The sequence below is a fragment of the Lonchura striata genome, chromosome 1 (genome assembly GCF_046129695.1).
Source record: "Lonchura striata isolate bLonStr1 chromosome 1, bLonStr1.mat, whole genome shotgun sequence".
Lineage (NCBI taxonomy): Eukaryota > Metazoa > Chordata > Aves > Passeriformes > Estrildidae > Lonchura > Lonchura striata.
Window position 1 is genome coordinate 14,065,817 of NC_134603.1, and position 26,590 is coordinate 14,092,406.

Here is a 26,590-nt window from a genome sequence, read left to right on the forward strand (position 1 = left end):
AAAGTAATAAAAACATAAAAGTTGGACAGTACCCAAAATTATTATTCCAGTTTGAAATTTTGCATTTTTTGCAAATTTTAGTATAAATTCTCATTTTTATGTTTTTTTACAACCCAAAGTTCTCTGTGTAGCTGGAAACTGAGGACTACTCTTGGTTTACAAGGCATTAAAAATGAAGGTATCTGCAAATGGCTGCTGCCATCTCTATTTCTCTGCCAGAGGTTTCCAAAGAGTGCTGAATTCAGTTCATTATGGTGACTGATGGTGGTGTCTGATTCCTGCCTTGGGATTCTGCTATTGAGCTAATGGATTCTGGACTGACTGTGCTAGTGTATTAAAATGACTGTGTGGTCACTGACCTGCAGAGCTTTCCTAAGATAAGATATTTGGAACTTTAACAGCTGTTTCTAATGTTAGTCATTGTCATAGCACGAACTTGGCATCAGCAGCCAAGTGAGAATGGCAACCACTATACAAACAGTAAAGATGGGTCTGTTCTGCAGGGTTCAAGTCCATGTGTTGCTGGCCTGGTGTTTCAGATGGTTCTGTTCTGATTCACACCAGCCTAGCCCTCAGTGGCTACTGTTAAGGCAATGGAAATTTTTCCAGTGTCTGGAAACAAAAAAAAGGAGTACTACCAGAGCAGGGTGGTTTTTTAAACCTGTACTGATGTGAGCAATATAGTGGATTTTACCTATGCCAGCTATCCAATGGCAGCATACAAAAAAGTTCATCTGGGTTAAAGCCACCTGAATGAATCTTTTATTCACTCCTGCTTAGAAGAGGTAGATTTATTGCTTTGAGTTCTGACTACATTTGCAAACTTCTAATCATCTTTCTTTTGGAGTATGCAGACATTCAGGAGGTCTAATATGATTCTGTTTGCAAATTAAGAATCAGTATTAAGCAACAAAGACAATACAGCATGCTAAAAGCAAATTATGCTATTATGATACATTACCTTAATATTAAATTCAGTTCATAACAAGAATTTTGTTGGTGCTTTTTGTATTCTATGATAACAAGGTATATCTTTGTATTTTGTGGTCCAGTGTCATCCCCCATGAGCGCAGAATATTAACAATACTTCAGTGGTTAACCCTTCCAGACAATGAAAGGTAATTCACTTGTTATCTGCTGTTGCATAATTGCTAGTTTGTCTTCTCTTTATAAGTAGCTGGAAGAGCAAGAAAAAATTTAATTCTGAAATTTATTTTTGTCTGTTACAAGCCATCGCTGATTTAAAGATTTGTTTGGCTTTTGTGTTTAGTGTGAGTTCTTTGGGATTTTGGGGTTTTTTTGGTTTGTTGGTTTGGGTTTTCTTAATATCAGCTTTTAGCCATCAGCAGTTTGATTATTCCAAATCAATGTATGGTATGAATTTATTTCTTATCAAGAAGCATGTAATTACATGGATTAATTTGTATTGTTCTTATCCTACTGAACCTAATATGTTTTAACAACATTACAGGCAATGGCAGTTGTAGAACTGGACACAGAGCTCTAGGAAAATGTTAAGATTTTAATTAGGAGTGGCTTTTACTACACAAGTTCCCACATGCTGCTGCAAGGCTTAGGCAAGCTGCTCTTGGGATTTCTCCTACAAGAATTAGAATGAGCATGTGTCCTCAGATGGCACCCCATGTGCCTGCTTGCACATGTTCTTGAGTTTAATAAAGCTGCAAAACAACTAATCATGCCATGGAAACAGAGAACTGCTAAATAATTGTAGGATTCTATGGCTGAGAAACAGTTCTTTTTCCATAGAGCTAAGTCTCATTGGCAGTTGACTTGATTTGACTTGACCTGGCTAGCCTGTGTTTCTGTGATTTTGTCAAAGGAAATCTAACCTGAACAAGACCTTTCTTTCTTTCAGGCCATATGTTTATGCCTTCTACTCTGAGCAACCAGATGCTGCTGGCCACAGATATGGTCCTTTCAACTCAGAGGTTAGCACAGATTTTTTTTTTTTTCTACAGATCTTTTTTTCTACAGTATTTTTCTAATACTTGTTTTTTTGCCCCCAAATTATTGATGTTGCTGAGGAGTAACATGTTTAGCAACTTTGTTTTCACCTGTTTCTGCAGTATGCTTCCCCTCTGCCGAAGAAAACAAAGTTGTCTTCTAAAGGATTTATGATATAAAATTCACTTCTAGAAGGAACTGCCTGTGCCTTTAAGGAGGATATTGCTTAGTGTGATAAGATAATGCAAATGGAAAGATTTATTTGGCAAAGATGGGAGTATATTTGTGTGCAACAACATAACTTTCCTCTAACAGTTATCGTTCTGCAAAGTAATTAAAATATAATACTGAAAATATTGAGATAAAATGTAGAGAAGAAAAAAGCTTTCTTTAAAGCTGACAGCCGGCAGTAGCCAAAGTAATAATTCCAGTCTGTCAGGAAATGTAAAAAGCTGCTAGTTCCAGTTTCATATAGGCCCTACAGGGGTTCAGAAAGCTTTTTCAATACTGTTCCCTCAGGAACATATTATTGAGTTTGGAAAAAGTTTTAAAGCACCATAAGACATTTTAATGAAAAATTATGTGCAACATGCTGCAGTAGTTTAACCCCTTGTTTGACTTTGTGTAGCTGGCTGGGACCGATGGGTACTGTTTCCCCTGACAACATTGTCCAGGTGACAAGAATGTAGAGATAATGCACTTGTCTGGGATATGTGGGGAGGGAAAGCAAATGCTCTACCCAAATATCCTACTTTGAGTAGCTGGGATCTGGCATTTCCAGTGATGTCTGACATCTTGCAAAGTCCCCTAGTTTCAGTGCAAATACATGCCTGCAGATTCCCATCACAAGACTGCAAGACTTTATATGTAAGATTTTCAAAGGGTAAACAAATATTTGCAGTCTTCAAAAAGTGAGGAGTGTATCAGATACCTGCCCTCTGGAAGGCAATACTGATCTCCTTGAGCAGCCAGGTACCCAGCAGTAGTTTCTTATTTGTTTGGTGCGTATCTGCTGACTGCTCTTGACAGTAGAAGAGAGCAAAGAGAAGCAGCATCAATATTTTGTAGTAGACTTTAGTTATTTGGGCTGTTTAAACAGTTTGCAGTGGTTATGAAGTTGCTGTCGGTAGCAGCCCTGTTGGAGCAGTTTGGGCCATGGTCCTAAAGCAGTGGGTGCGAGAAATCAAATCAGCACTGAAGAACCATGTTGGATGGAGAGAAGCAATCCTTTTTCTGGATAAGCAGGGGTTCAGATCTGCCAACACTTGCTAAATTGACAGACATGGATATGTGTCCATGTTGTCATTTGGCTCTGGAGTTGTATCTGATTCAGTCAGGCAAGGTACTGGTAATGAGAGCTCTCTGGTTTAATGATGTATTTCTTAATAGTGCTTTATAGTTCCTCTTAGTGAAATGTTACAATTACTATATGTGCCTTATGATTGAAAGCTTTAATTTTATTTATCTGGATACAGCCACTTCCTTCTGAACAGAATTGTGGAGCTTTTTCCATGGACTTGAAAGGGGAATATTAACATGATGACATTGAAAATGTTCTTTCAGTTGTGGTGTTTAACAAATCTGCTTAGCATCCAATGTGGCAATCTAGTTTCAGGTTAATTATAAGAGCCTAAAAAGTGAAATGTGGCAAAGTGTTCATAATAGGAAAAGTCATTATAAAAGCAAAAAGCCCCCAAAAGCTCTTCCTGTAGGGGAGTTCTTGTGGATTGTTATCTGAAGGTTGATCTCTAATTGCAAGGCAAGGCTTCAGCTCTTAATAAGTGTGAATTAATAGCTTATGAGAACTTTGCAAATAGATAGTTTCATGTCATTTGTATTAAACACAAGAAGACCATGAAATAGATTTTTAGCAAATTGAGAACAGATGAGTTAGCAGAAGAACATGTATGTGTTTGCAGTTCAAACAGTGGACCAACTTTGTGAATGGAAACTTAAGTAAACGAATACAGCTGTGTAAGTACACAGATGCTGAGGTTTGCTAGGGGGCTGGTTTCAGGACAGAGGAGCTAGAGGAAGTATTTTATATTGTTTCTCTTAACATTGGTTTCAGTATAATTTTAAGAAGCTATGAAATTTATATCATCTGGAAGAAAGTCCTCAAAAGGATCCCTTTTAGCTAATTCCTTGATACCAAGAGCATGACTTCCCTGTGAAATCTTTTTTATTGTATACAGCTGGCAGCAGTTAGACATTTGGAATTACTGACCATTTTTCTTCATGCAAAGACAGATCAACCAAACAATAAAGTTTGAAAACAAGCTTGTAACAACTCTGTGTTATGTTTACAATGGTCTTCTTATTTCTTCTTTTGGAGAGTGACTATTTCATGCTGATTTTTCTTACTGCAGTTAGTCATTTGAGGAATAGGTATTTACCTTGAAAACCTCTAAATCTTTGTTAGAATAAAGGGAATTTTTATTTGAGCTTATTATATGAAATAATGTTCTAAATTTATTTAAAATGTATAATCTTAGAGGTTTAATGGCATCCAGATGGCTCTTAGATCTTCCCAGGATATGCACAGCAGCTATGTGCAGTGTCTCAAAGCGAGAAGCAAAGGGACTTAGATACACTTGAAATTTATTGGTCAATTGCCAGTGTTTTTTTATATAAATGGCACTGATATTATAGTAAATCTCTACAAGTGTAACTTTGCATATCCACTAACATGAATTTCAGTGTAAATGGGTTGGTTGTCTAGGTTTTGGAGTTTGGTGGTGATTTTTTGTTTTGTTTGGGTTTTTTGCTTTGGGGTAGAAGTGTTTCATGTTTTTGTTGGTTTTTTTTTTTTTTTTTAAACATTTCAGGAGGTATTTCAGTGGGTTGTATTATGTTTCCAGGAGCAGTTGTGGGAGTTATAAAATAAAATGCTTGCTTTTGATTTACTTCTGCCTTTTTTTTTTTTTCTTTCCCTCTGTGCTTCTGCAGTTGAACTCTGGTAGGTTGATCCATCCAGGTCAAGAAGCAAAGCTTTGGCTGGCTGGTTACCCTTGTGATGTTACAGTTTCCTTCTGTAAGCGGGGAGGGATTTGGTTCCCTCCTCCATAACTCTGTTCTGACTCTTCTCAAGCAAGACTAAGAATTGGCTGGTTAATAAGAACTTGGCTTTTTTTTTTTTTCCTAGCTAACTATTTTTTTTTTTTACATAAAATATTCTAGAAATATACTACCATAAGAGCTCTGAAATACATCAAAATCTGGCAGTGCTAAGCCATTTCTGCTGCTCCTCTAACATGCTGTCTTGAGACAGTCACCTCAGTGTTCAGACCGCGGTCTCCCGCGCGCGTGTGTTTCTGGCATTGTGGAGCTCTGTCTGAGCCGACTCAGAGACAGTAAAATGAGAATCCTTCCTTTCCCTGCCGCTCCTCTCATCAGGACTGCACAAAGCTTGAAGTGTTTTACAAACAGAAACCTCTGGTGCTGCTTTATTAAAATGCCTTTCTGGAGAAAGACGAATGAGACTGGACTAGAATCTCCTTTCCAGCTGCTTGCGTTGGAAGCAATGAAACAGCATGGCAGATGGTAACATCCCCTTCTTCCCCTTCCCTGTTTATGGAGCTCTGTAACTCAACAACTGGGAGAAGCTACCTAAGTACATAGAACTTAATTACCTTCACAAATTTCCAAGTCTTCCCCATCCCACTCAGTGTGCTCCATTGCAGGTTGTGGTTTATCTCCTGGTAGGTGTCGGCTCTTCTCACACCATCTCCAGGAGTGCCAAGAGCCTGCGAGTTGTGTGACAGTCAGCAAGAGTGGGACAGTTTAAAATTACAAGCAAATTGATTAAAGGGAGAGTAGTTTATTCTAGCTAGATCTTAGGGGTTTTTTTCCTTCTACATTTTTTATTTTTCTTTCCATAAGTCTATCCTAGGTATTGTGCATTTAGGAACAATACTATTACCCAATGAGATGACACTCTGAAACTGCTAGGAAGTGAAATTCTCAAAATGCCCAAAAAGCTGTCAATACGGCAGGTAGCAGCACAGATTTCTCATTCACTGCCACTAATGTGCCCCATGCAGCTAATTTGAAGCTCCATGTTAACTGGGTCTCAGTTGCATAGCTCTGATCTGCAGACCTCAAATAGTGGCAAATGCAGTTCTGGTGATTTCAGTGCAGTGCACGGTGTGGCACACAATAGTGCTACCTGCTAGTGCTATGGATGAGGGTACTTGATTTCACTAATTCAGCCAAAACATTGGTGTGGGAAACCTTGCAGAAGTCACTGAGACTGGACAGCCTCTAATACTCATACCTGAACTGTTGTTCAAGTGAAATATTGCATTTCCACCAATACTCTACCCTGGAAACTCATCAAGTTGTATGCAGTGAATTTTGCTGTAATTGAAATATGGATTAATATTTGATAACTAATACCCCCTATATAACTATGTCTTTTCAAACACAGACACCCCACGTATCTTTAGAAACACCAGTTTAATTTGCTTTTATGCTGTCTACTCTTGTAACTGCTGTTCCGCTTTCAGTACAATTTGGTGAATTCCTCCTTAAAAAGGGGTAGATCCTAAATTGTCCAAAAGCCTAAATATTTGATAAGGCCATAGCATTTATGCTTCAGGATTATCTGATACAGGTAGCTTTACTATCTGATGTGAGTTGAGACAGGCTTTTTTTCTGAGTCCAGACATCTCTCCCTGCCAGTACAGGAGAGTAGTTATGGCTCCCCTCTTACTCCGCCTAAGAGACCTAAGAGAAAGCTTCCTCCTAAGAGGAGACAGGAAAGACCAGTTGCAGCTCCAAAGAAAAGAAGAAAAGTACATAGAGTGGATCAATATTCTACGGAAACTCGTCGGAAGAAAGTAAGTTCCAAAAATTTATGATGGAAGTGCCACTTTTTAGGCACTACACTGTCTTTATTTTTTTTTTCAATTTGGGAGTTCACTTCAGGCTTCAGGTTGGGATTTTGCAGCCAAAACTTTTATAAATTTACTGAAGGGCCCAAAGGAGAGCAGACAAACCAGACCAAGCCTTCTGGGAGTTGTGTTTTTCTTGTTTCAGTGTGTTTGCATTAGGGAAAGTTATCTTTATAATCTCTTTGTTTTTTAAAATCCAGCCACCAGCTGGAGGCAATATCAGAAAAATCTGTGAGAAGACACTACCACTGCTGCTAAACCTTCTGAACCATTACAAGTTCTGCAATATGTTGTAGGCTCTGTAACTCCCAGCTCATGGGAACATAGTGATTATTGGAGGTTTTGGAGTCAGCATGGTTGTGGAAATGTCCTGAAAAGTGACTAATAAAATCTAAAAGGATTTGTTTTAAAAATACACATTTTAAAGTAATTTTGTGACTTTAGAGGGTAAGGAATTTTTTTGCAGGATTCTGAATGGTGTATTTGCAAGATGTGGTGTGTAAGTCTGTTTTCACATCAAATAGAAATTGCTTTATTAGGAAAAAGTGCAAGTGGATAAAAGGAGTATTCCTTAGTGTACATCTTTATCAACCTGGCTTTAACAATCTATGTATTTCTCCTTTACACTGGAAACAAAAGCCTTTCAAAGCCTTTACACTCCACAGTAGGCTATAAACATTCTTCTCAAGAGATTTTTTGTGAGAATGTTTTTTGAGTTGTTGCATAATTCAACTTTAAAGAGTTATATTGAGACACATTATTTAAGTGTAAAAGCATGACAAACAGGGACATGCAAAAAAAAAAAAAAAAAAAAAACAAACAGGAATTTTCCAGAGAACTTTTAACATTCTAAGATTTATTTGAAAGGAGAACTAGTAATTACTATGGCTGATATTGCTATTACTCACTAATTTGCCATTCCAAGCTATGGATTGGCAAATTAGAATTATGAAATAGAGTAGAAATAATATTCCTAGTGATGTGAACATATGTTCCTCTTTTTTTTGCCTTTCTTTCTCTGAATGAAAAGGTCATCCAAACTTACCGCTAAAGAACTTCTTCTTATAAGTCAGCTGTGAAGATTTGACAGAATTATTTCAGAAAAAATATCCCCCTACTATTACATAATAATTGCCATTGTATCTGCAAGTTAATCTTTTGATACTGTTTGACAGCAATGAAATGCAGTACAGGATGGCTCCTCCCAATTATTAAAAAAATTTAAAAGTAAGATTCTTTCTTTCTTTCTTCCTTCTAATCAGACTTCCTCTATGGGAAAACTTGTAGGCGAATCCAGCATGTTTTTTGTTTCAGATACCACACCCAGCTGACATGCTACAGTGTTTCACAATGCTACAAAACTCTATTGTAGCACCATCCTAGAATTCCATATATCTTGAACGATAAAATGGTTCTGTACAGTCTTGCAAAGTCTTGATAATAGGTGAAGAAAGGATTATGCTACAACTTTATTTGTTTGCCAGTAAATTTTTGAATGTTACATCTGGGAGGAGCTGTAAAATGAGTTCAGGTTGCTGAAGAGGGTAGCTAAACAGAACTATCACTTGAAATCCTTGAATTATTGTTGCTGTTTATCATCATTATTATTTTTTAAAAGAAGACTGCAGCTTGCTGACAAAAGTAAACATTAATGGGAAATCTGTCTGGATTTCCAGCTTTCTTGAATACATTTTGGATTCTGAGTAAAAGTTGTATTTCCTTATATGATTGACACAACATAAATAGACTTTCATAAAAATAGAATTCCCATTTGTAGAATAAACTCTTTGTATTGGAGAGTGAAAGAATGCTGAAACAGACAATTTTCTTTTTTTCTGAACTTGAAGGTTTCAAATTTTTAAAATTTGAAAGTAAATTTAAAATTTAAAACTAATAACTTAAATTATTACTTAGGCTTTCCTGAATTAAAATATTTCAAAATTTCACTCTTTGTCTGAACCACTTGCATATGTTGCAGAAATTGTTCCTCCTGTTTCCTACCGTGATTCCTTCTCCTGTAAGTCCCTTCTCTCTGTATTTATAGTGCCACATGGGAGTTGACATTTCCTGTCTCATAACCTAGCAGACTCATTTAACATCTACCCCTTAATGACTCAGGCAGAGGGAGAATTTCTGAACCATCTCTTTCTGGGTCACACTAACATGGTGTTTATTTTAGAAAATTCTTCTGAAATCTAGTTTTTTCTCATCCGGAATTTGTTATCATTCTGTTTGTCATTGGAAGGATTTTTTATTGTGGATACTTGAACCAGCCAAATCAAACAGACAAGTGAGGAAGAAGTTGCCATATAGTGACAACAAATGTTTTCTTCTCAAAATCAAAACAAAAAGAGTCTTCTGCCTAAAATCTTACTTTTCCCCCTCTCTGTGCCATCTTGTAAAAAAATTTTTCATTTTCTTAAGGCTGAAAACATAGTCCCATGTCTTACTTCTTTTTGGTTTTGGGGGGTATTTGGTTGGTTTTTTGTTTGATTGGGTATTTTTTGTTTTGTTGTGTTTAATTTCTTATTTTGTTTTGTTTTTTAATAAAAAAAATCTTTAATGAAGAAATCACAGTACAGAATCTGTATCCTCTGGAGCCTGCTGATAATTTTGCCAGAACTGTCATTTGAGCTGTTGGAAACTCTTGGCTTTGAAGCTGAAGAACACTTACTCTGAGCCCCATATGCTACTCAAGTGACGTGCATGTTGTCATCTTAATATCAGATGTTCTTTGAAGTGAATTTCATTAAGTGCCTTGGCATATGAATCCCAAGTCTAAAGCTTCATCTCACTGTTTTCTCTTAAAAACACTGCTTTCTATCTATAAGAAATTAACTGAACCCCAAAGTCACATGTGTTTTTCTGCTCTCTACACATTGTTTTACCAACTGTACACATGTTCATGGGAGGCCTAGGATCAGCCAGAAAGACCTTTTGCTGTGCTGTGTCAGGATCTCAGCAAGGCTTTCTCACAATGAAATCATGGTGTGGATATACAAAAGGAAAGGGTACAAGAATTGTAGGAGTAACAGCTCAGCCAAGGCTCTGCCTCTTGACCTGGATGATTTTCTCATCAGAGTTTTGCCAAAGGACCCCCATTTGGAGAAGCAGGAAGATTGCAATGACAGAATTAACTTTTTTTTTCCTTTTGAATATTTATACAGATGATGGTGAATCCCCTGAGAGAGATTGACAAGACAGTAGGACAACTAATGGATGGACTGAAACAGTTGAAGCTACATCGATGTGTCAATGTTATATTTGTTGGTGATCATGGTAAATTTTAAATCATAATATTTATTGGAAGATAAATGCTTAAGCAATGTTGCTGTAAATTCAATAGGTAATCTAAATCAAAGTTCCATTTCAGATATTTTTGTGCTGTTATTTTTTTCTGGTAGTTTTACTCTCCCAGATAAAGTCAGTTGGTGTGGGCTTGCCACTTGGCTCACCTGTTAAACATCATAGAGGGAGACTTCTCTTTCATAACAGTCATCTGGATATTAACTCAGAACTTTTCAAATCTTGGTGTTTCTGATATCACATCCAAGTGTGGCTCTTCTTGCATGTATTGGAGAGCTATAATTTGCCCTCCAATAATGGAATAATGGAATAAGTAATGGAATGAAAAATTTAATAGCCTTGTTCTCCTGTACATGAGAAGAATAGGACTTTAGATTGAGGTATTTCCATGGCAATTAATAGGTCGTTATCCTATTAGAAGAAAGACTGGAATATCTTTCTTATATCTGTGGAATATAAGACTGTGTCCCACTTAGATGGAAAAGTAAGCAAAATAATGGAAGAAAGAGGTAAAAGATATTTTGTGGTCAGATGTAGTCACCTAAAAGTACAGATATTATTTGGTAGGTCTTATTCCTTCAAACATTAGAACAAACTTTGCAATATAGGAAATAGTTAATATTAGCAAAGATAAAAAGCAAGTTTTATTAAAGGAAAACCTGGGTTTGCATAACTTTTTAGTGATGCCACCAAAGGTCCTCTTCTTTCTAGGTCTTTATTCCTGACAGTCTCACATGAACTGCTACATCAACAGTAAAATGGCATATGCCCCATTTCTGGATGTGGGTAGAGGAGGGTAAGGGTCAGGGAGGCTTTCCAGGGGTGGCAGTTTTGTGCTGAGAACCTCCTGTGGCTGGCAGTACATTCTTACCCACCACAAATATCTGCAAGAGAAAATTGTTTATCTGCGGCTGCCTTAGAACAGACCACCATCAGACAATACCTTTTGTGTGCTATTCCTCTTAAAATAATTTGTTTAAAAAGAAATAATCCCCTAAGTAGTACATTAAACTAGAAACAGACTTTGATTTTTCCATTATTTTTAATTTGGAGTTGAGTCAGTGCACACATGATATATGTGGTTCTGTTCCTATGATGCCTAGACTGGTATTTCTTTCACATAAGCACTTCCAGTTTGAGTCTCACCAATGTATTATGTTGGAATTAGATGGCTGTAAATAACAAGATTAGTCATCCAAAAGGAAATAATACATAGGGAGTGTTTGGGGTCTCTTTTTTTTTCTGTTCTGGAAAATGTGTTTATTTTCAGGGTGGATTAATTTTGCATTTCCTTTTTGCAGGGATGGAAGACACAACTTGTGAAAGAACTGAATTTTTAAGCAACTATCTGACTAATGTGGATGATATAATTTTGCTGCCTGGATCTTTAGGGCGAATTCGCCCTAGGTCTAGCAATAACCTAAAGTGTAAGTTAATTCAATTGTACCTTTTTATATCCTGAGTACTAGACTCTATTCCTTCCTTGAAATGATGCTGTCCACAGAGTGTAAATTTGCAGAGTGTTGACAGGAATTTCAGAAGGAATCCCACTGAAGACAGCTGCTTGCTCCATTTCCAGTTTGTACTTCACAGACACCACAGTGATAGAACTATTCAGGGGAGTGCTTAAAAGTTCTAGGTTAAACACCAGTCTTTTTTATCATGGAGGAATGGGAGCTCCAAGCCAGTTTCACATGCCAGCTTACGTGTCATTTTGAGTTTATTCATGGACTTTTCTCATCTGTCAACAAAAGCTGTATTTGGGCGATCTCAGCACTACACAGCTTGGATGTAAGAAAAAAAGCATCTGGTACATTTTATGAGCTAATAGGAAACAAGTGACTTGTTAATTTTGAATTCAGTAGTTTTATCATACTTTTGGCATAGATGAGAAGTCATGTGGTTTGCTAAACAGCAACAGACTGGAGATGTTGACAGAAGATTAGTGAATGCATCCAGGGCCAATTTTGTCAGTAAAACTTGTTATTTTGAACCATGCTTTTAGAATTTTACCCTGACTTAGTGTTTGAGATTAATTGATCTTTGACAATAGTTCTCAGGGTAAGAGTCCTCTGGTGAAACTAACTCTGTAATTTCAGGTATTTTAGACCAACTGTCCTCCTTTTGCCTCCAGGGCACCAGTACTACGACAGGGCTTTGTGCCAGCACCCTGACTGCTCTGGTTCAGTATACAAGGGCAAACCTGGCTTTGCCAGCAGTTTAAGCCACCATGCAAACTGTAAATGTAACTGATAAATAACCCATAAGTACCTGTGGTTTTTGCACCATATGTTTCCAAGAGTGACAACTTTTGATAGAGGGGAAGATCTCACATCTGGGATAGCTAAATGTTCCCTCACAACACTTCAAATATGCTTTGGGTGAGGACAAATTTCATAGAAAGATCCATCTTTGAAGATTAAATATTTCTAGAATAATAGCAAAAATCTTAAGAATGTGATAAAACATCCTTAATACTGATTTGTGTATGCATTTTTTTACTATAAACTTTGCTTGCCTGGTAAAAAAAAAAATATAGTAAAATAAATGCATACACAAATCAGTATTTGGTTATTTATGCTCAAGGAATATATGATGAGTGTGTAAAGATTTCTTGAAAATGTTGAAGTATAAATGTTATTCAAATTTTCTAGACTAGCATGAGACTGAATTCCTACACTACACAGTCTTCCAAATTGCTGGGAAAAATAAGTTTTCCTTAGAGAATGAATGGCAATATGTTTCAAAAAGATCAGCTTGTCTGTGTGACCTCTGAGTCATACCAGAGGTTTTCCCACAATGTTTGCATCTTTTGGCCTCTGTGTGCAGCTTCCTAGTTTGAATATTTGCAATTGCTAGTTAATCAGCAGTTTGAACATAGAACAAAGAAGCATGTTTCTTGCCTTTAGAACTGGGGTTTACCTCCTTAAATGGCAAATTACCAAATTCTTTATTCTTTATTGTTCTATAATACTGTGTCAATACTGCCAACACACCTTTGCAATGCAAAAGCCTGCAGCTTGTCTTTTGAAATGCTATAGAGCCCATTTCAAGCTCAGCAAGATCACGCCTTAAACAACCAAAACAATAGTATTTGAACAAGAGATTTTCACTTCCCAAAATGTTCTTCTAGCCTATTTTTCCTCTTGTGACTGAAAAATGTTTCGCCCACCTCACAAAAGAACATAGTTAGTATGGACTGTTACTGGGTTTGGGCTTTTCTACATCTTGCATATCCCTTTAAGAGCTCAAAAACAAATCCAGAATATTTTCACTTACTCAGCAGTAGCCTATGAAATTCAGTCAAATGTTAAAACTGACCAAAAATGCTACATATTTATCGTACTCATCCTAACAGAGTGCATTGTTGCATTCAAGTATGCTTTCAAAATTTTTGAAGGAAAGTCATTGTGTTGGCAGATGATTCTTTATTTTAATAAAGTAAAACAGACAAACGTTTTGAAAGCATGTGTTTGCAGAAAACAAAATAAGTATTAGGCCAAGGCCCAGATTATAGACAGTGAGAACACTACCGAAGCAATTACATGTCACCAAGCCATCACACGGCACATGCAGGATGGCCAGGGGATCAGGCCTATCCAGAATGGGTTTAGGAAAGTCAGGTCCTGCTTGACCAACATGGTCTCCTATGGCAAAGTGACCTGCTCCTGTGGATGATGTTTACCTGGGCTTTTGTAGGGTCTTTGATATTGTCTCCTACATCATTCTCTTGGAGAAACTGGAAGCCTGTGGCTTGGGTAGGTGCGCCCTTCAGTGGGTAAAAAACTGTCTGGATGGCTGGGCCCAGGGTGCTCCCCAAGGCTCAGTATCAGGACCAGTTCTGTTTAATGTCTTCACTGATGATCTGAATGAGAGGATCATCGACACCCTGAATCAATTTGTAGACAACACCAAGCTGGGCATAAGTTTTGATCTGCTGGAGGGTAGGAGAGCTCTGCAGAGGGATCTGGACAGGCTGGATCAGTGGCCCAAGGCCAGTGGTGGGAGGTTCAACAAGGCCAAGTGCTGGATCCTGCACTTGGGTCACAACAACCCCATGCAGTCCTACAGGCTGAGGAAAAGTGGTTGGAAAGCTGCCCTTGGAAAAGAACCCGGGGGTGTTGGTCAACAGGGACTGAACATGAGCCAGTGTGTGCCCAGGTGGCCAAGAAGGCCAATGGAATCCTGGCCTGGATCAGAAACAGTGTGGCCAGCAGGACCTGGGCAGAGATTGTCTTGGTCCTGTAATTGTCTGTATTTGGCACTGATGAGGCCGCACCTCAAATCTTGGGTTCATGTGTGGGCCCCTCACTCAGAAAAGAATATTGAGGGGGTGGGATTTGTCCAGAGAAGGGCAACAGAGCTGGGGAAGGGTCTGGAGCACAAGTCTGAGAGGAGCAGCTGAGGGAGCTGGGGGTGTTCAGCCTGGAGAAAAGGAGGCTCAGGGGGCACATTATCACTCTCTACAGCCCAAAGGAGGCTGTAGCCAGGTGGGGTTGGTCTCTTCCCCCAGGTAACAAAAGACAGCACAAGAGGAAAAGTCCTCAAGTTGAACCAGGGGAGATTCAGATTGGATATTAGGAAAAATTTCTTTATGGAAAAGGTGGTCAAGCACTGGAGTAGACCACCCAGGGAAGTGGTGGACTCACCATCCCTGGAGGTATTTAAAAGATGGGGCACTTGTGGACATGGTTTAGTGATAGAGTTGGCAGTGCTGGATTAAGGGTTGGACTTGGTTTTAAAGGTCTTTTCCAACCCAAATGATTCTGTGATTCTATGATAAATACAAAGAACTTTTCATAAAGGTCAGGGAAGTATTAGGAAGTACGCTTATGTAAACCTTGTGGTTTCTTTCGAAAATTTTTAATCTTTTCTATTTTTTTAATCTTTGTTTAACAGATGACCCTAAAATGATTGTTGCCAACCTTACAGTAAGTATTTAGGACTGGGAGACATCTGTCTATACTTCACTGTTCACTTCTTGATTCTTGGTATTATTCAGTTTTCTCTTCTCACTCTTTAGACAGGAAAATCAACCAACCATTATTATAAATAAAGAATGTTAAATTATGTCCTTCATGAGCACAGATTAATGTTTGTTATGTTTTCTGTTGTCTGCTGCTCTAGTAGCTTTTATAACCTTTTTGGGCAGTGCAGAAATAGAATCTCCTGGACTGTCTTTACTCCCTGAATTTAGTCTATTTATTCATTGCTTCAGAATTGGAAAAAAATATTTTAGGGTAAACATTTTACTAGCACTTTGAAGATACTGAAAAAGTGCTTTTGATAGCCTTCAACTCTAACCTTGTCATTAATGGAAGAAAAGTGTTTAAATTTAAAATAAAAAAAAAAAAAAAAAATCAAAACAAACCCCCCAAGTTTTGTAACCAGATGGCTTTAAATATATCTGCAGATGAGGTGTATTTTTGAGCATTCAGGTTTCTGCTGGAACTTAAGTTTTGGTTAAGTTTTGGTTCAGTTAGAATAAAATTCTTCAAGTGTGAGTTACGTATGTGTGATACTTTGTTTGATGGTTTCATAGACTGTCACAGGAATAAACTTTCCCAATACATCTTTGAATGGCTCTCTGGGCCTTGGCTGCATGTAAATACTGCACAGAAATAACTGGACTAAGTACTCTAGGTGTGCACTTTGTTTTCCAGACACCATCAGTAATGACTTTAACAGCTTGATTTCTGTAGTCAAAGGCTTTGTGTGCATCTTAAGCTAATTGACAGCATGCTATTTGTAACCATTTATTTTTCAGTGTAGAAAGCCTGACCAGCACTTCAAGCCTTACCTGAAACAGCACCTGCCTAAACGTTTGCACTATGCCAACAACCGAAGGATTGAGGATGTCCATTTACTGGTGGATCGCAAATGGCACGTGGCAAGGTAAACCTTTGTGTTTGCTTCCATCCTGATTTCCAGTCTTCTCTTCTGAGGAAATGGGACACTTAGGATTGCCCTGTCTGTTAGCATCCTGCTACTCTACCCTGTGAGAATAAGGAGTTTTGAGAACAGAAAGTATTTCAAAGTGTGGGAAAATCAGTTGTTGGATAAGAGGTAGAAACCCAGACTGATTTGCTCAAGCAGCTTAGTGATTTTGACTGATTAGCTTAAATGTAGGTGATAAATCTTTCTAATGAGGTGGAAGCTTAGTCCAAGAGGGAAGCAGGGAATATGGGCAGGCTTATGTGGTGAGGGAATGTTAGGGAACAAGAGTTTGAGTGGATGCAGTAGGTGAATGGAAAGAAAATGAAGATATTGGCAGACTGGATGAATGTCTGAGAACATGTGGAAGAATATAGCAGGGTGGCCATCAAAGTGCTGTGCTGGCAGTGTATTGCATTGCAAAACAAATCCACAGAAAGCCAGGATGCTTTAGCTCAGGCAAAAACTCTGGTTTGGGTTGCTCTTAGCCTTATGACTCTGAATTTTTGGTTATAGAATATGTGCAGTGTTTATTAGTTAGCTAAAAATGGAATGAGGAAAAATCAGTTGGCACATACACATATAGAGTGAACAGGAGAGGAATAGCCTTTGATTGTGGATGGTGCACAGCTTTCTATTTGAATATACTTTGACATGTGGTGTGTTACAATATGAGAGTGGTGGGGGGTCTTTTGCATTAATCTGACTCAGTGCTTCTTGGAAGATTATACAGCTTTTGGCTCATGGTGGACTGTTATGAGCTTTAAATTATGGTTGGATTTTTTTGCCCATATACCTGCCAGGCAAACACAGACTGTGTTGTAAATGCCTTTTGACATCTGTGCTTATCTTTCCATGAATTATGCAAGGATCACTCTGCTGAAGCAGTGAATGAGAAACCCCATTTGCTTTCTTGCATAACGGGACTGCTGGCAGGCTGCCCCGTGGTTGGGGTTATGTATATGTCAAAGAATCACACTCTGAATTTTAGGTCTATAAAAGCTGTAGTGTTAAGAATTGTACTGGAATGGATGGGATTGCCCAGGTTGATTTACGTTTAGTAATTTCTTATTACTTACATCAGTCTTTCTTTTGCTTATTTATTAATTTTCAGAGATCTCATTCACCAGTAATTCATTCATTAGTGTAAATGTAATTGGTAGTTACAGGAAAATTGTAGTTACAGCCCTAATTGCTGCAAGTCTAGTAATTTATAAGGCCAAAATCAAACTTTGACTTTGAGCATTATTTTATTGCAGATGAAGAAATTAATTTGTAGGATAATGTGGCCCTCTTCATGTATTCCCTGCACATGGCCCTATAAAACTGTATAGAAGTACTCTGAAATAAGTTGGTGATTATAACTCCTATGACAAAATAAATATTTTTCCATGTATTTTGTAAAAAACTCCATCTCAGTAACAAGATGATAATTAGCATTCCTATAGTACAGCACTTATTATCCAGCTATTTGTCTTCATGAATATATTTAATTTCTTTTTTTTCTGTTACCCATTTTTGCTTATTGGGCTGTAGGCAAACAGGTGAAAGCACTTTATATCATTGTATGACATTTGCAGCTTTGTAACAACAGAAAAGTGCTTTCTGAGCAGCCTCTGTTGGACTGGAAGTCCAACGCTTCCAGTCTGCAGGAGATTATATGAGAAAATGTGAGAAAGTAATAGATACTGAAGTTTTATCAATAATAAGAGTTATTCCTTAGAGTGGGAGTAGAGGGAGAAACCCTGGGGATGCTGTATAAGCCTGCAAGTCCTTACTACTGCTACTCATGAAAGATAAATTATTACAATGCATTGCCCTGTAACCTTATCCTTCCTGCTCAGAAGGATATTGCCAGGTCAGCCACCTTTGAAGAAAATTTCTAAAATTTTTTCAATTTAGGAAAGCCATGGATGTTTACAAGAAACCAACAGGAAAATGTTTCTTTCATGGAGACCATGGCTATGACAACAAGATAAACAGCATGCAGGTATGAGCAACGTCTGGGAGGGTCATTGAAGATCTCTGAAATGTAAATATTCAGTGAAAACTCTCTAAATTTTAATGCTCTTTTGTATTCTTTCCATTCTTTTTTTTTTTTTTTTTAAGACTGTTTTTATAGGTTATGGCCCTACCTTCAAGTACAAGACCAAAGTGCCTCCTTTTGAAAACATTGAACTTTACAACGTCATGTGTGGTAAGCTGCCTAGTTGAGAAATTGAAAAGCAGCAACTTATTTTAACAGGGCTTCATTTAGGCAGCCATGAGCTTATGCCCTGACTTCCTCTCAGTGTTTTTTTTCCCTAGTCCCCCTTTCCCAAACACTTACCAGGAAGGCTGAAGGCACTTCTCAGGGGCCTCAGTTTGCTCTGGAACTGGCCAGTAAAGGCAGTTAGTATAGTTTTGATGTTTTCAGCTTGACAGAGATCAAATGACACCTCTACAATGTCTGGTGTCCACATCTCAGCTGTCTAGGAAGGAGATTTCTGTTCAGAGACTGCTTCTACATCTGCACATCTGATGCAGCAGTTCAGATTGATCACTTTGTTTTCTATGGCATTTCCCTGTATGATTATGTTTCCCGAATTTGTACTGAAGCTGTGAAGAAGAATCTGATGATGTATACAGATATTCATGAATCTGATGATGTATACAGATATTCATTAGGGTCTTTTCTTTAGTACTGATTTTCTAGAACAATGAAACTTTCAAGGTGTAATTCACAATAAAACTTTAAGGTGTTTCAGAGGTGTAATTCACCTTCTTTCCCCAAACATGTAATATTTAACTACCTAAGGGGTAGTTAGCCCTTATTTAGAAATCACTGTGCTGCAGATGTTAGGTGTGAGGTCAGCACATGGACTGCAGGTTTGCACTGGAAGGTGAAGGAGTTGTTACAATAAAACTTTGTCCAGTTTTAAACTTTTCCAGTGTCTTGATGCAAATTAACATTTTGTTATAAAGGCAAAGATACTATTCATGTGACATTTACAGTTTTATTATTTGGACAAAAAAAAATAATCAGTGTTTTATTACATTAAAAGTTTTCACTAACAAGCTGTAGGTATAAACAGTATTACTAAGAAATATGTTGGCTTGATAGAATTGCTGCTTGAATATATGTTTGGAGTGTAATCACCATTCATTTTTCCTTGGTGCTTTCATAGATCTGCTTGGACTAAAACCTGCTCCCAATAATGGCACCCATGGAAGTTTAAATCACCTGCTGAGAGCCAATGTTTATAAACCAACTGTGCCAGATGAAGTTGCTAAACCACTGTATCCTGTAGCTCTACCTTCTGCATCAGATTTCGACATAGGATGTACATGTGATGATAAGGTAGGTGTGTAGGATCTGTGGAAGCCTCCACTATTAGTGGTAGTTTTGGTAAAGCTGTAGCTATTTTATTGTTTTGAGAGGGCTTGATCTGTAAGAATTCCCAAGTCCCTCCTGTGGAGTCTTTGTGCCCCCTTTGGGGCCCCCTTGGAAAACCTATGGATTTTTATAAAAGAGGAGACAGGAAAATCCTGTCTTATAGCACTAGTTTTGTTTTGTTAGATGCTAGTAAAACAAAATTCCAGAGTGCTTCAGTAGTCCTAATCTCGTTCCTTTTTTTTCTGTTCTTGAGAAGAACAAGCTGGATGAACTCAACAAACGCTTTCATGTCAAAGGAACAGAAGGTAAGAGCCTGGTGCCTCAGTTGATGAAAGCTAATTTAATTTTCTTTTGTAAGTTACTTTGCATCATTTATACCAGAGCAACTCCTGGTGTGGTTTAGTTAATGTGTAGTAAACTGTCTTTTTGAGTACCTGTCAAGGTAGCCCACAGACACATGTGAGATTCATGGGCAAGGTGAAGTGCTGCTCACTGGAGAAAGTACACACTACCTTTTGCTGAACCAAGACTAAAGCATTGTTCAAAGCAATGTGAGTTATAGCTCTTCCATTCCATCACTTCTAGAAGTTTTAAGCCCAGATGTGAAGGCAGAGAGAAGAGGAAAGGAGATGGTGCATGAGGCAGTACTCTGTTCAGCTGTAAATGAGGAAGAAACCAGACTGTATTTGTGGGCTGGGTTTTACCATTGTTTTCCAGCCTTAGATTTCACCTACAGTGATGCTACAGTTGCTTTGACAATCCCTGAAAGAATCTTATTGCTTGGCTCTTAGGGTGCAGGTTGCACAAAGAAACAAGTGTTTTGCTAGTTCAAGCTGCTCAGTGCAATTCTTTTCCTCTTTAGTGTTCAAGTCAATGTTACTCCCAGGAGAAAGCATTCCCAGCTCTCCTGGCCACTAGTTCCTGCTGTGTGCCAGCACTGACTTCTGTGTGGATGGACCCTCAGCTGCATCAGGGCCATGGTCCAGGGTAAAGTGGAGCAATAGGAGAGAGGATAGGGGATGGGAGCTGCTTTTCTGAGCAGCACTGCTGACTGAAAGGCTCACCAAAGCAGAGTTTTCCTTCTCACAGAGGTGATCGAGTTCAGCATAACAATTCACAGCATTTCCCTTACCATAACAATTGTCCAAATTAGCAAATTCTGAAGCTTTCAGTTTAGACAAAGATTTTTTGAGGTACCTCAAATTGCATTGTTCAGATGATTAAGGAGATTTGTTTTCATTCCCTTATGAAGATATTTTCTGATTCTCTGTTGTGAATGGGCAATGCAGCCTATCCTTTAGTTTCTAAAGGTGAGCTTAGTCCTCTTCTTTGTAAGTTTTTTTTTTTTGTAAGTTTTTTGTAAGTCTTTCTGCAGCTTTCATCTTGTTATACTGATTTTCCCAATTAATGAAGAGCTACTCCTCACTGTGGCAATTTATAGCATCAGAAGAAAGCACCCTCACTGTTCTAATTGCAACTTCTTTCTGTAGTAATACAAAAATAGTATTTTGGGCATATTTTAAGATGTAAGCATTTAAACCAGTTGTACTTGCTCATTTGTCAATTTTCTGTTAAATGGCATGATGTGTCCTTATTTAAACAAGTGGTTCTTCTTCATGCAAGTTATGTTTTCCTTCATGGTGCACTTTACAACATGATGCACCATATTGATATTCACAGGCAGAAGGAAAAGATTACTTCAGCTTCTATTGAAAAAAGCAAGTTTATCATCTTTGTCATTAGAGTAGGCCTTTCCTACTTTTTTCTTTGTGCCCTATAAAAACATCCTCTCTTTGTACTCAAGCACTAATGAAACATGCCCTATTCTTTCAGGTTAAATGCCTATCTGGGAACTGTGTTAGGCCACTTTCCTTGTTTCTATGTTTTAATTTCAAAAAAGCAAGCCAAGTGTGTTTGCCAAAAGGTTATCAAATTCAATGGACTGTACAGGACAATGCAAGATTATCCAGCATAGTATATTTATCCAGGAAATTAATTTTTCTTCTACCCCTTTCAATGTTTTTGTCTTTTTGTAAGCAAGCTTGTCAGAGTTATCTAAGGACATTTAACTGTAACATACCACCAAGAAAGAAGAACTGCTTTTACAGAGCTGGAGGCATCTTTTTGTAGCTAATTTTAGGAAAAGGTTTTTTCCTTAGTTTTTTTTCTTTGATATTATGGACTTTTGAGACAGTCTTTACAGAAGACATAGGAAGTAGAGAAAGTCCACTGAAGAGTGGCAGGACTGTTAGACTAGGGACTGATTTAAAGCTATGAAAAGAAAGTGCTTACCACCTCATGTGTGACTGACATGTGGACACAAAGACTGTTAAAGAGTCTCCAGCTTTTGGAAAAAACATCCTCTCTCCACCCTGTGACAAAACGAAGCTTTCAAGTGTAAAAGGGACTTTTAATCCCTAAGGGTGTTTGTGAACCTGGAATAATGGGATCGCAACCAGAACAGTTGAAGACTTCTTGTTCTCTCTCTGTCAAGATTTCCTTAGTAGTTATTTAGGGTCAGTATCCCAGTAATGATCACTGAAAAAATCAACATCCGATGGAAAGCCAATCCCCACCTTGTTTTTTCATCCTTAAGATTTTCAGTGATAAACATAAATGTAATTTCTTTTGATTTTTAGATAAGCATCTTTTATATGGACGCCCTGCGGTACTGTACCGCACAAAATACAATATATTGCATCACCATGACTTTGAAAGTGGCTACAGTGAAACATTCCTGATGCCTCTGTGGACATCCTACACTATTTCCAAACAGGTTAGTGTTCTCTCTACTCTTGAAACATGCTTTAAAAATCTTGGGAAGATTTCTTCAGTATCTATATTTTTGAAGTCCTTAAACTTCCTATCCCTAGGGAAATTTTCGCACCAGAAATTGTCAAGTACCAGTGTAAACAATGATCAAATTATTTTATTTTCTTAATGAGAACTATTTTAAGGGGAAGCGTTGTGTATTTCTTCTCCTGTTTTAATTTTATTTTAAAGTTTTGTTCAGCAGGGGTTTGTTTTATTGTGAGTGACTTCATTTGAATTTTCTCCCATGGGGATTTCTGCTCCCTGAAGAAGGGGCTGTGCAGCAATGCAGGAGCAGGATTTGGCTGTACAGCCAAGTGGTTTATTTTGCTGCATGTATAGCCTTCTGTGTAGTCTGTCAATGGTATGACCTACTTTCCTTTTATCTGTAAAAACTGAAAGTACTTTTTTTTGTTGTCTCCGTTGTTGTTCCTCAATGCAGGCAGAGGTATCAGGTGTCCCAGAGCATCTGGCCAGCTGTGTGAGGCCTGACCTCCGCATTTCTCCAGGAAACAGCCAGAGCTGTGCTGCCTACAGAGGCGACAAACAGCTCTCCTATGGATTCCTTTTTCCTCCTCGTAAGTTTAGATAGCTTTTTAGTACCTAGGGGTTTTGTAATTTTCTTGTTTTATTAGGGAAAACCTTTGGTGTGAACATACTTCAGGCAAACTCCATCAGATATAAACAGACTAATTTTGATTTCAAACACAAGTAAGATAAACATATTTTTAATTTATAAATCCAAATTAGATTCTTACATACTGTGAAAGTTTTTACCATCCTATAGAAATAGTGAGAATAGAAAACCTGAGTAAAACAAGCATCCTTGAGTCTCCTGATGCACTTGCTTTGCTGCAGTATTGGATCTATGATCATCTGGGATTAGTAAATGTTGAAGGGGCACAACTGTCTCACAGTTCAGAACTTTATTGCTCTGTCTTCCTCACTCAGTGGCTGAAATACTTTATGGTGGATTTCTGAAATGGAATTACTCATGCAGAGGCTTGCTCAGAACTAGAAGATAATCCCGCACTCCTCTCCCAAGAAATTGTTGGCGCCTTTTATAAAAGCCCACAGAGGTCTCTGCTTTTTAAGACAGCAAAAATAGATAAGCTATATGAAAATATTTTGAACTGACTGAAGTTGAAGCAAAGATAAAATTCTTCCTTTCCATGTTCAGCTGTCACATTAAAGACAAATTTTGTGTATGTAGTGTGCACTTCTGAATATAACAGATTGCTGTTTAGATTATGGTATTACCCTTGGTTAATCTCTGAAGCCATTTTCAAAACATTTCTATATTCTCTGAAGTTCTTATATTTAATCTTATTAATTATTTTCTGTTTCCCTGTTTTCAGAATTAAGTTCCTCTGCAGAAGCAAAGTACGATGCTTTTCTAATAACAAATATCATTCCAATGTATCCTGCCTTCAAAAGTAAGTGCCGTTTCCATGGCTATGCTTCTCTTTACCAGCAAGCTTTTTTTTTACTTTGTGTTGGATTATGGAATGAATTGATAGGATAAGTTTAGAACATTAAATTCAGTTACCTGTAGCCAGCAGCTAGTACCTGTGGACACCTGTATAGTGCTAGGTATGGTCAGGCAAAATGCCACAAGAAGGGCTTAAGTTTTAAGACAGGTTTATTTTCCTTGGTGCTGGGTTAATGTAAGGGCACAGCCATGCTGTAGGTCCACAGTTGTGCTTTGTGCCACAGTAATTCACTTTCTGTAAGGCTATTCAGATTCTCTTGTCTGTAGCCCAAGCTAGTGCAGAACATTCTTAGGCAACAACTGGAGCCTGAGAGATTGCACAAGCCTGGGAGTGTGCCCTTGGTATTTTGTAGTTCAGGGACAAGTGATTACATTTTATTTTTCTATCCATGCCCTTAGAGGGAGACTGAACATATTTATTACCTATTTAAAAAAAAAAAAAAAAAAAGAGAGAGAGAGAAGAAAACCCATTTATGGAAAATGAGGGATGATTTAAACCTGTCTGAAACTTTCAGTGCTGCAGGGTTATATTACTAACATTTCTTTTGTCTGCACATCCTTTTTCTCTCTAGTCTTGCCAAGAGGTGGGAAAACCATCAGGCTATTCTGGTGGCATTTTTGGCTTGGCAGGGATTGACAAGACTTGGAAGAATCTCAAGAGCCTGTTGTGAGATTTCCAATTCAGATTTTAGGCCAGAGAGGTTTGGATAAACATCAAAGCCTGTGGGAGCCTTTTCCTTTTTAAAACCAATAAAGAGTGTTTTTAACTGAAAAAACCTCTGTGTAGGACCAAGTGGTGATGTTTGCTGGAAATTTGAGCAAAAGCACTTGACTGATTAAAGAGTGAAAAATTATCAGGGATTTCCCACTCCTGAATCACTTCATAAAAATGCTCTTAATGTTAATATTAATCTAAGTATCTGGCTGAAATGCTAATCACAGGAGAACAACCTACCTCTAGCAGCTCATTTTGTCTAGTGGCCTTCTTCATCACATGTGAAAGATTCCTTACAAGCAAATTTTGGTACCACTGTCATTCCTGGAGAATTACAAAGCACTCCATGTGTACAGGTTGCAGTGCTGAGAGCTAAGTATAAGTTCATTATATGGATCTTCTTTCCAAAACAGGTTAAATAGGAGGTGGCAGTGCTATGCTGCACTGGCTTTGGTGGTAGTGCTGGCTGCAGAGGCCCCCTCCTCTGCTTTGTGTTCATAATTCACTGTCCCATCCCATTCCCACTGGCAATAATTCTGTGTCCACTTTTTCCCTAATGAGACTGGCTTAAGCAGCTCGTGCTCTGCTGCAGCTCCAAAAATGATACCCCTGGGCTGGCCACTTATTGCCCTGGCATTGTTCTGTATGTGGTTGCAGTGGGAATTGGAACTGCAATCTGATTTAGATACAAAACTCGAGGCAGTGGAACAAGGGGGAGTCTTTCTTTTTTGAACTGTTTTCATTGATAAAGCACATGCACTGGAGGAGTGAGCAGCTGGAGGAGTGGTATTGCCAAATGATTAGGCTAAGGTTTTTGTTAGAGCACTGCTGGTGGAGCCCTGGGCATCAGCCCCAGCTGGTTCTGCATGTGGCACTGAGCAATGTTGGAACTATGTCCAAGGGGCCTTTCTAAGGCTGTCTTGCCACCAGCCCCAGGGAACCATGGGCTTAATGGTCTGAGCTGGCAAGAGAAGAGTTAAATTCTTACAAGTCTCAGAAGTTTTGTCTACCCACACTTCTGTTAGTTAAAATAAAAAGTAAAAGAAGAAAATAATTATATCACTGGAGGTTCCAGTGGGTTTCCCATCTGTGCGAGAATCTTAACTTTTTGAGGAGGACACAGTGGGAGAAAGTGTATCATGCTCTTCCCAAAGGTTGCTGCAATGACATGACTTTGGTCATCCTTGATGGCACCTAGTTTAAAAGTTAAACATTTTATATTGAAGAAGAATTTAACAATGAATTTGTATTTCTCTTTCTTTTAAAATGTTTGGTTTTAGCTTTTAATTGCGGTACTGTATCCTTTTTAAGATTAATAAAAACCCCCTAAACACAACCCCAGCACAGTTCCCTATAAGGAGATAACAAAGACAAAGGCAGTGTTTAAAGAGATATCAAAAACCTGTGAATAGTTGTTTCTCCAGTTTGGTGAAGGAACAGCAGAATCTCTGTGCAAGGCCTATGACAATGCTGTCCTTGGAGTGGTAGCATGTATTTCCTTTATCAGCGGTTGGGGGGAAAAAATCAACTGAGAACAAAGTCTGAATAGGCTTTATTGACAAAACTGAATGAAGCTGCAGCAACTCTGTAATGCTTAGTCTTTCATATTCCCTACTGTCATATGAATAATACCCTCTGGATTTTTATCTTGAGGAAGAAAAAACTTTATAATCTTGACATGTTTTGAATTATCCAAATGTTGGTGTGTTGTGAGGTTTTTGTTTGGTTGGGATTTTTCTGTTTGTTTTGGGTTTTGGGGTTTTTTTATTACTTTTGATTGATTGGTTGGTTTGGGTTTGTTTTGTTTTGTTTGTTTGTTTTTCCCCACAGAGGTATGGAACTATTTCCAAAGGGTTTTGGTGAAGAGATATGCCACTGAACGAAATGGAGTCAATGTTATAAGTGGACCAATCTTTGACTATGACTATGATGGTTTACATGACACACCTGACAAAATAAAACAGTAAGGGTTTGTCTTTAAATTGGTTTGCTGCTGCTTCTCTTAATGATGACATTATCTTAAACAATTAATTACCCGCACATTATTTAATTTTTTATGAGGAGACATAATTTTCTAGCTCTTTCTAAAGTTATTG

At 38.0% G+C, this 26,590-nt stretch overlaps 1 protein-coding gene across 4 annotated transcripts in view; it reads left to right on the top strand.

Moving 5' to 3' along the window:
• ENPP2 (ectonucleotide pyrophosphatase/phosphodiesterase 2) overlaps nt 1-26,590 on the top strand; it is a 71,251-nt gene that overhangs the window by 38,745 nt on the left and 5,916 nt on the right. For all 4 annotated transcript variants that reach the window (XM_021546581.3, XM_021546577.3, XM_021546579.3 and 1 more), the window contains exons 10-23: nt 1,053-1,118; nt 1,877-1,949; nt 10,028-10,139; nt 11,468-11,593; nt 15,066-15,097; nt 15,934-16,061; nt 18,003-18,090; nt 18,210-18,297; nt 19,268-19,440; nt 19,733-19,781; nt 22,116-22,252; nt 22,730-22,865; nt 23,646-23,723; nt 26,325-26,457. In XM_021546581.3, coding sequence (XP_021402256.1) covers nt 1,053-1,118; nt 1,877-1,949; nt 10,028-10,139; nt 11,468-11,593; nt 15,066-15,097; nt 15,934-16,061; nt 18,003-18,090; nt 18,210-18,297; nt 19,268-19,440; nt 19,733-19,781; nt 22,116-22,252; nt 22,730-22,865; nt 23,646-23,723; nt 26,325-26,457 — 1,419 coding nt within the window. The remainder of the gene's footprint in view (nt 1-1,052; nt 1,119-1,876; nt 1,950-10,027; nt 10,140-11,467; nt 11,594-15,065; nt 15,098-15,933; nt 16,062-18,002; nt 18,091-18,209; nt 18,298-19,267; nt 19,441-19,732; nt 19,782-22,115; nt 22,253-22,729; nt 22,866-23,645; nt 23,724-26,324; nt 26,458-26,590) is intronic.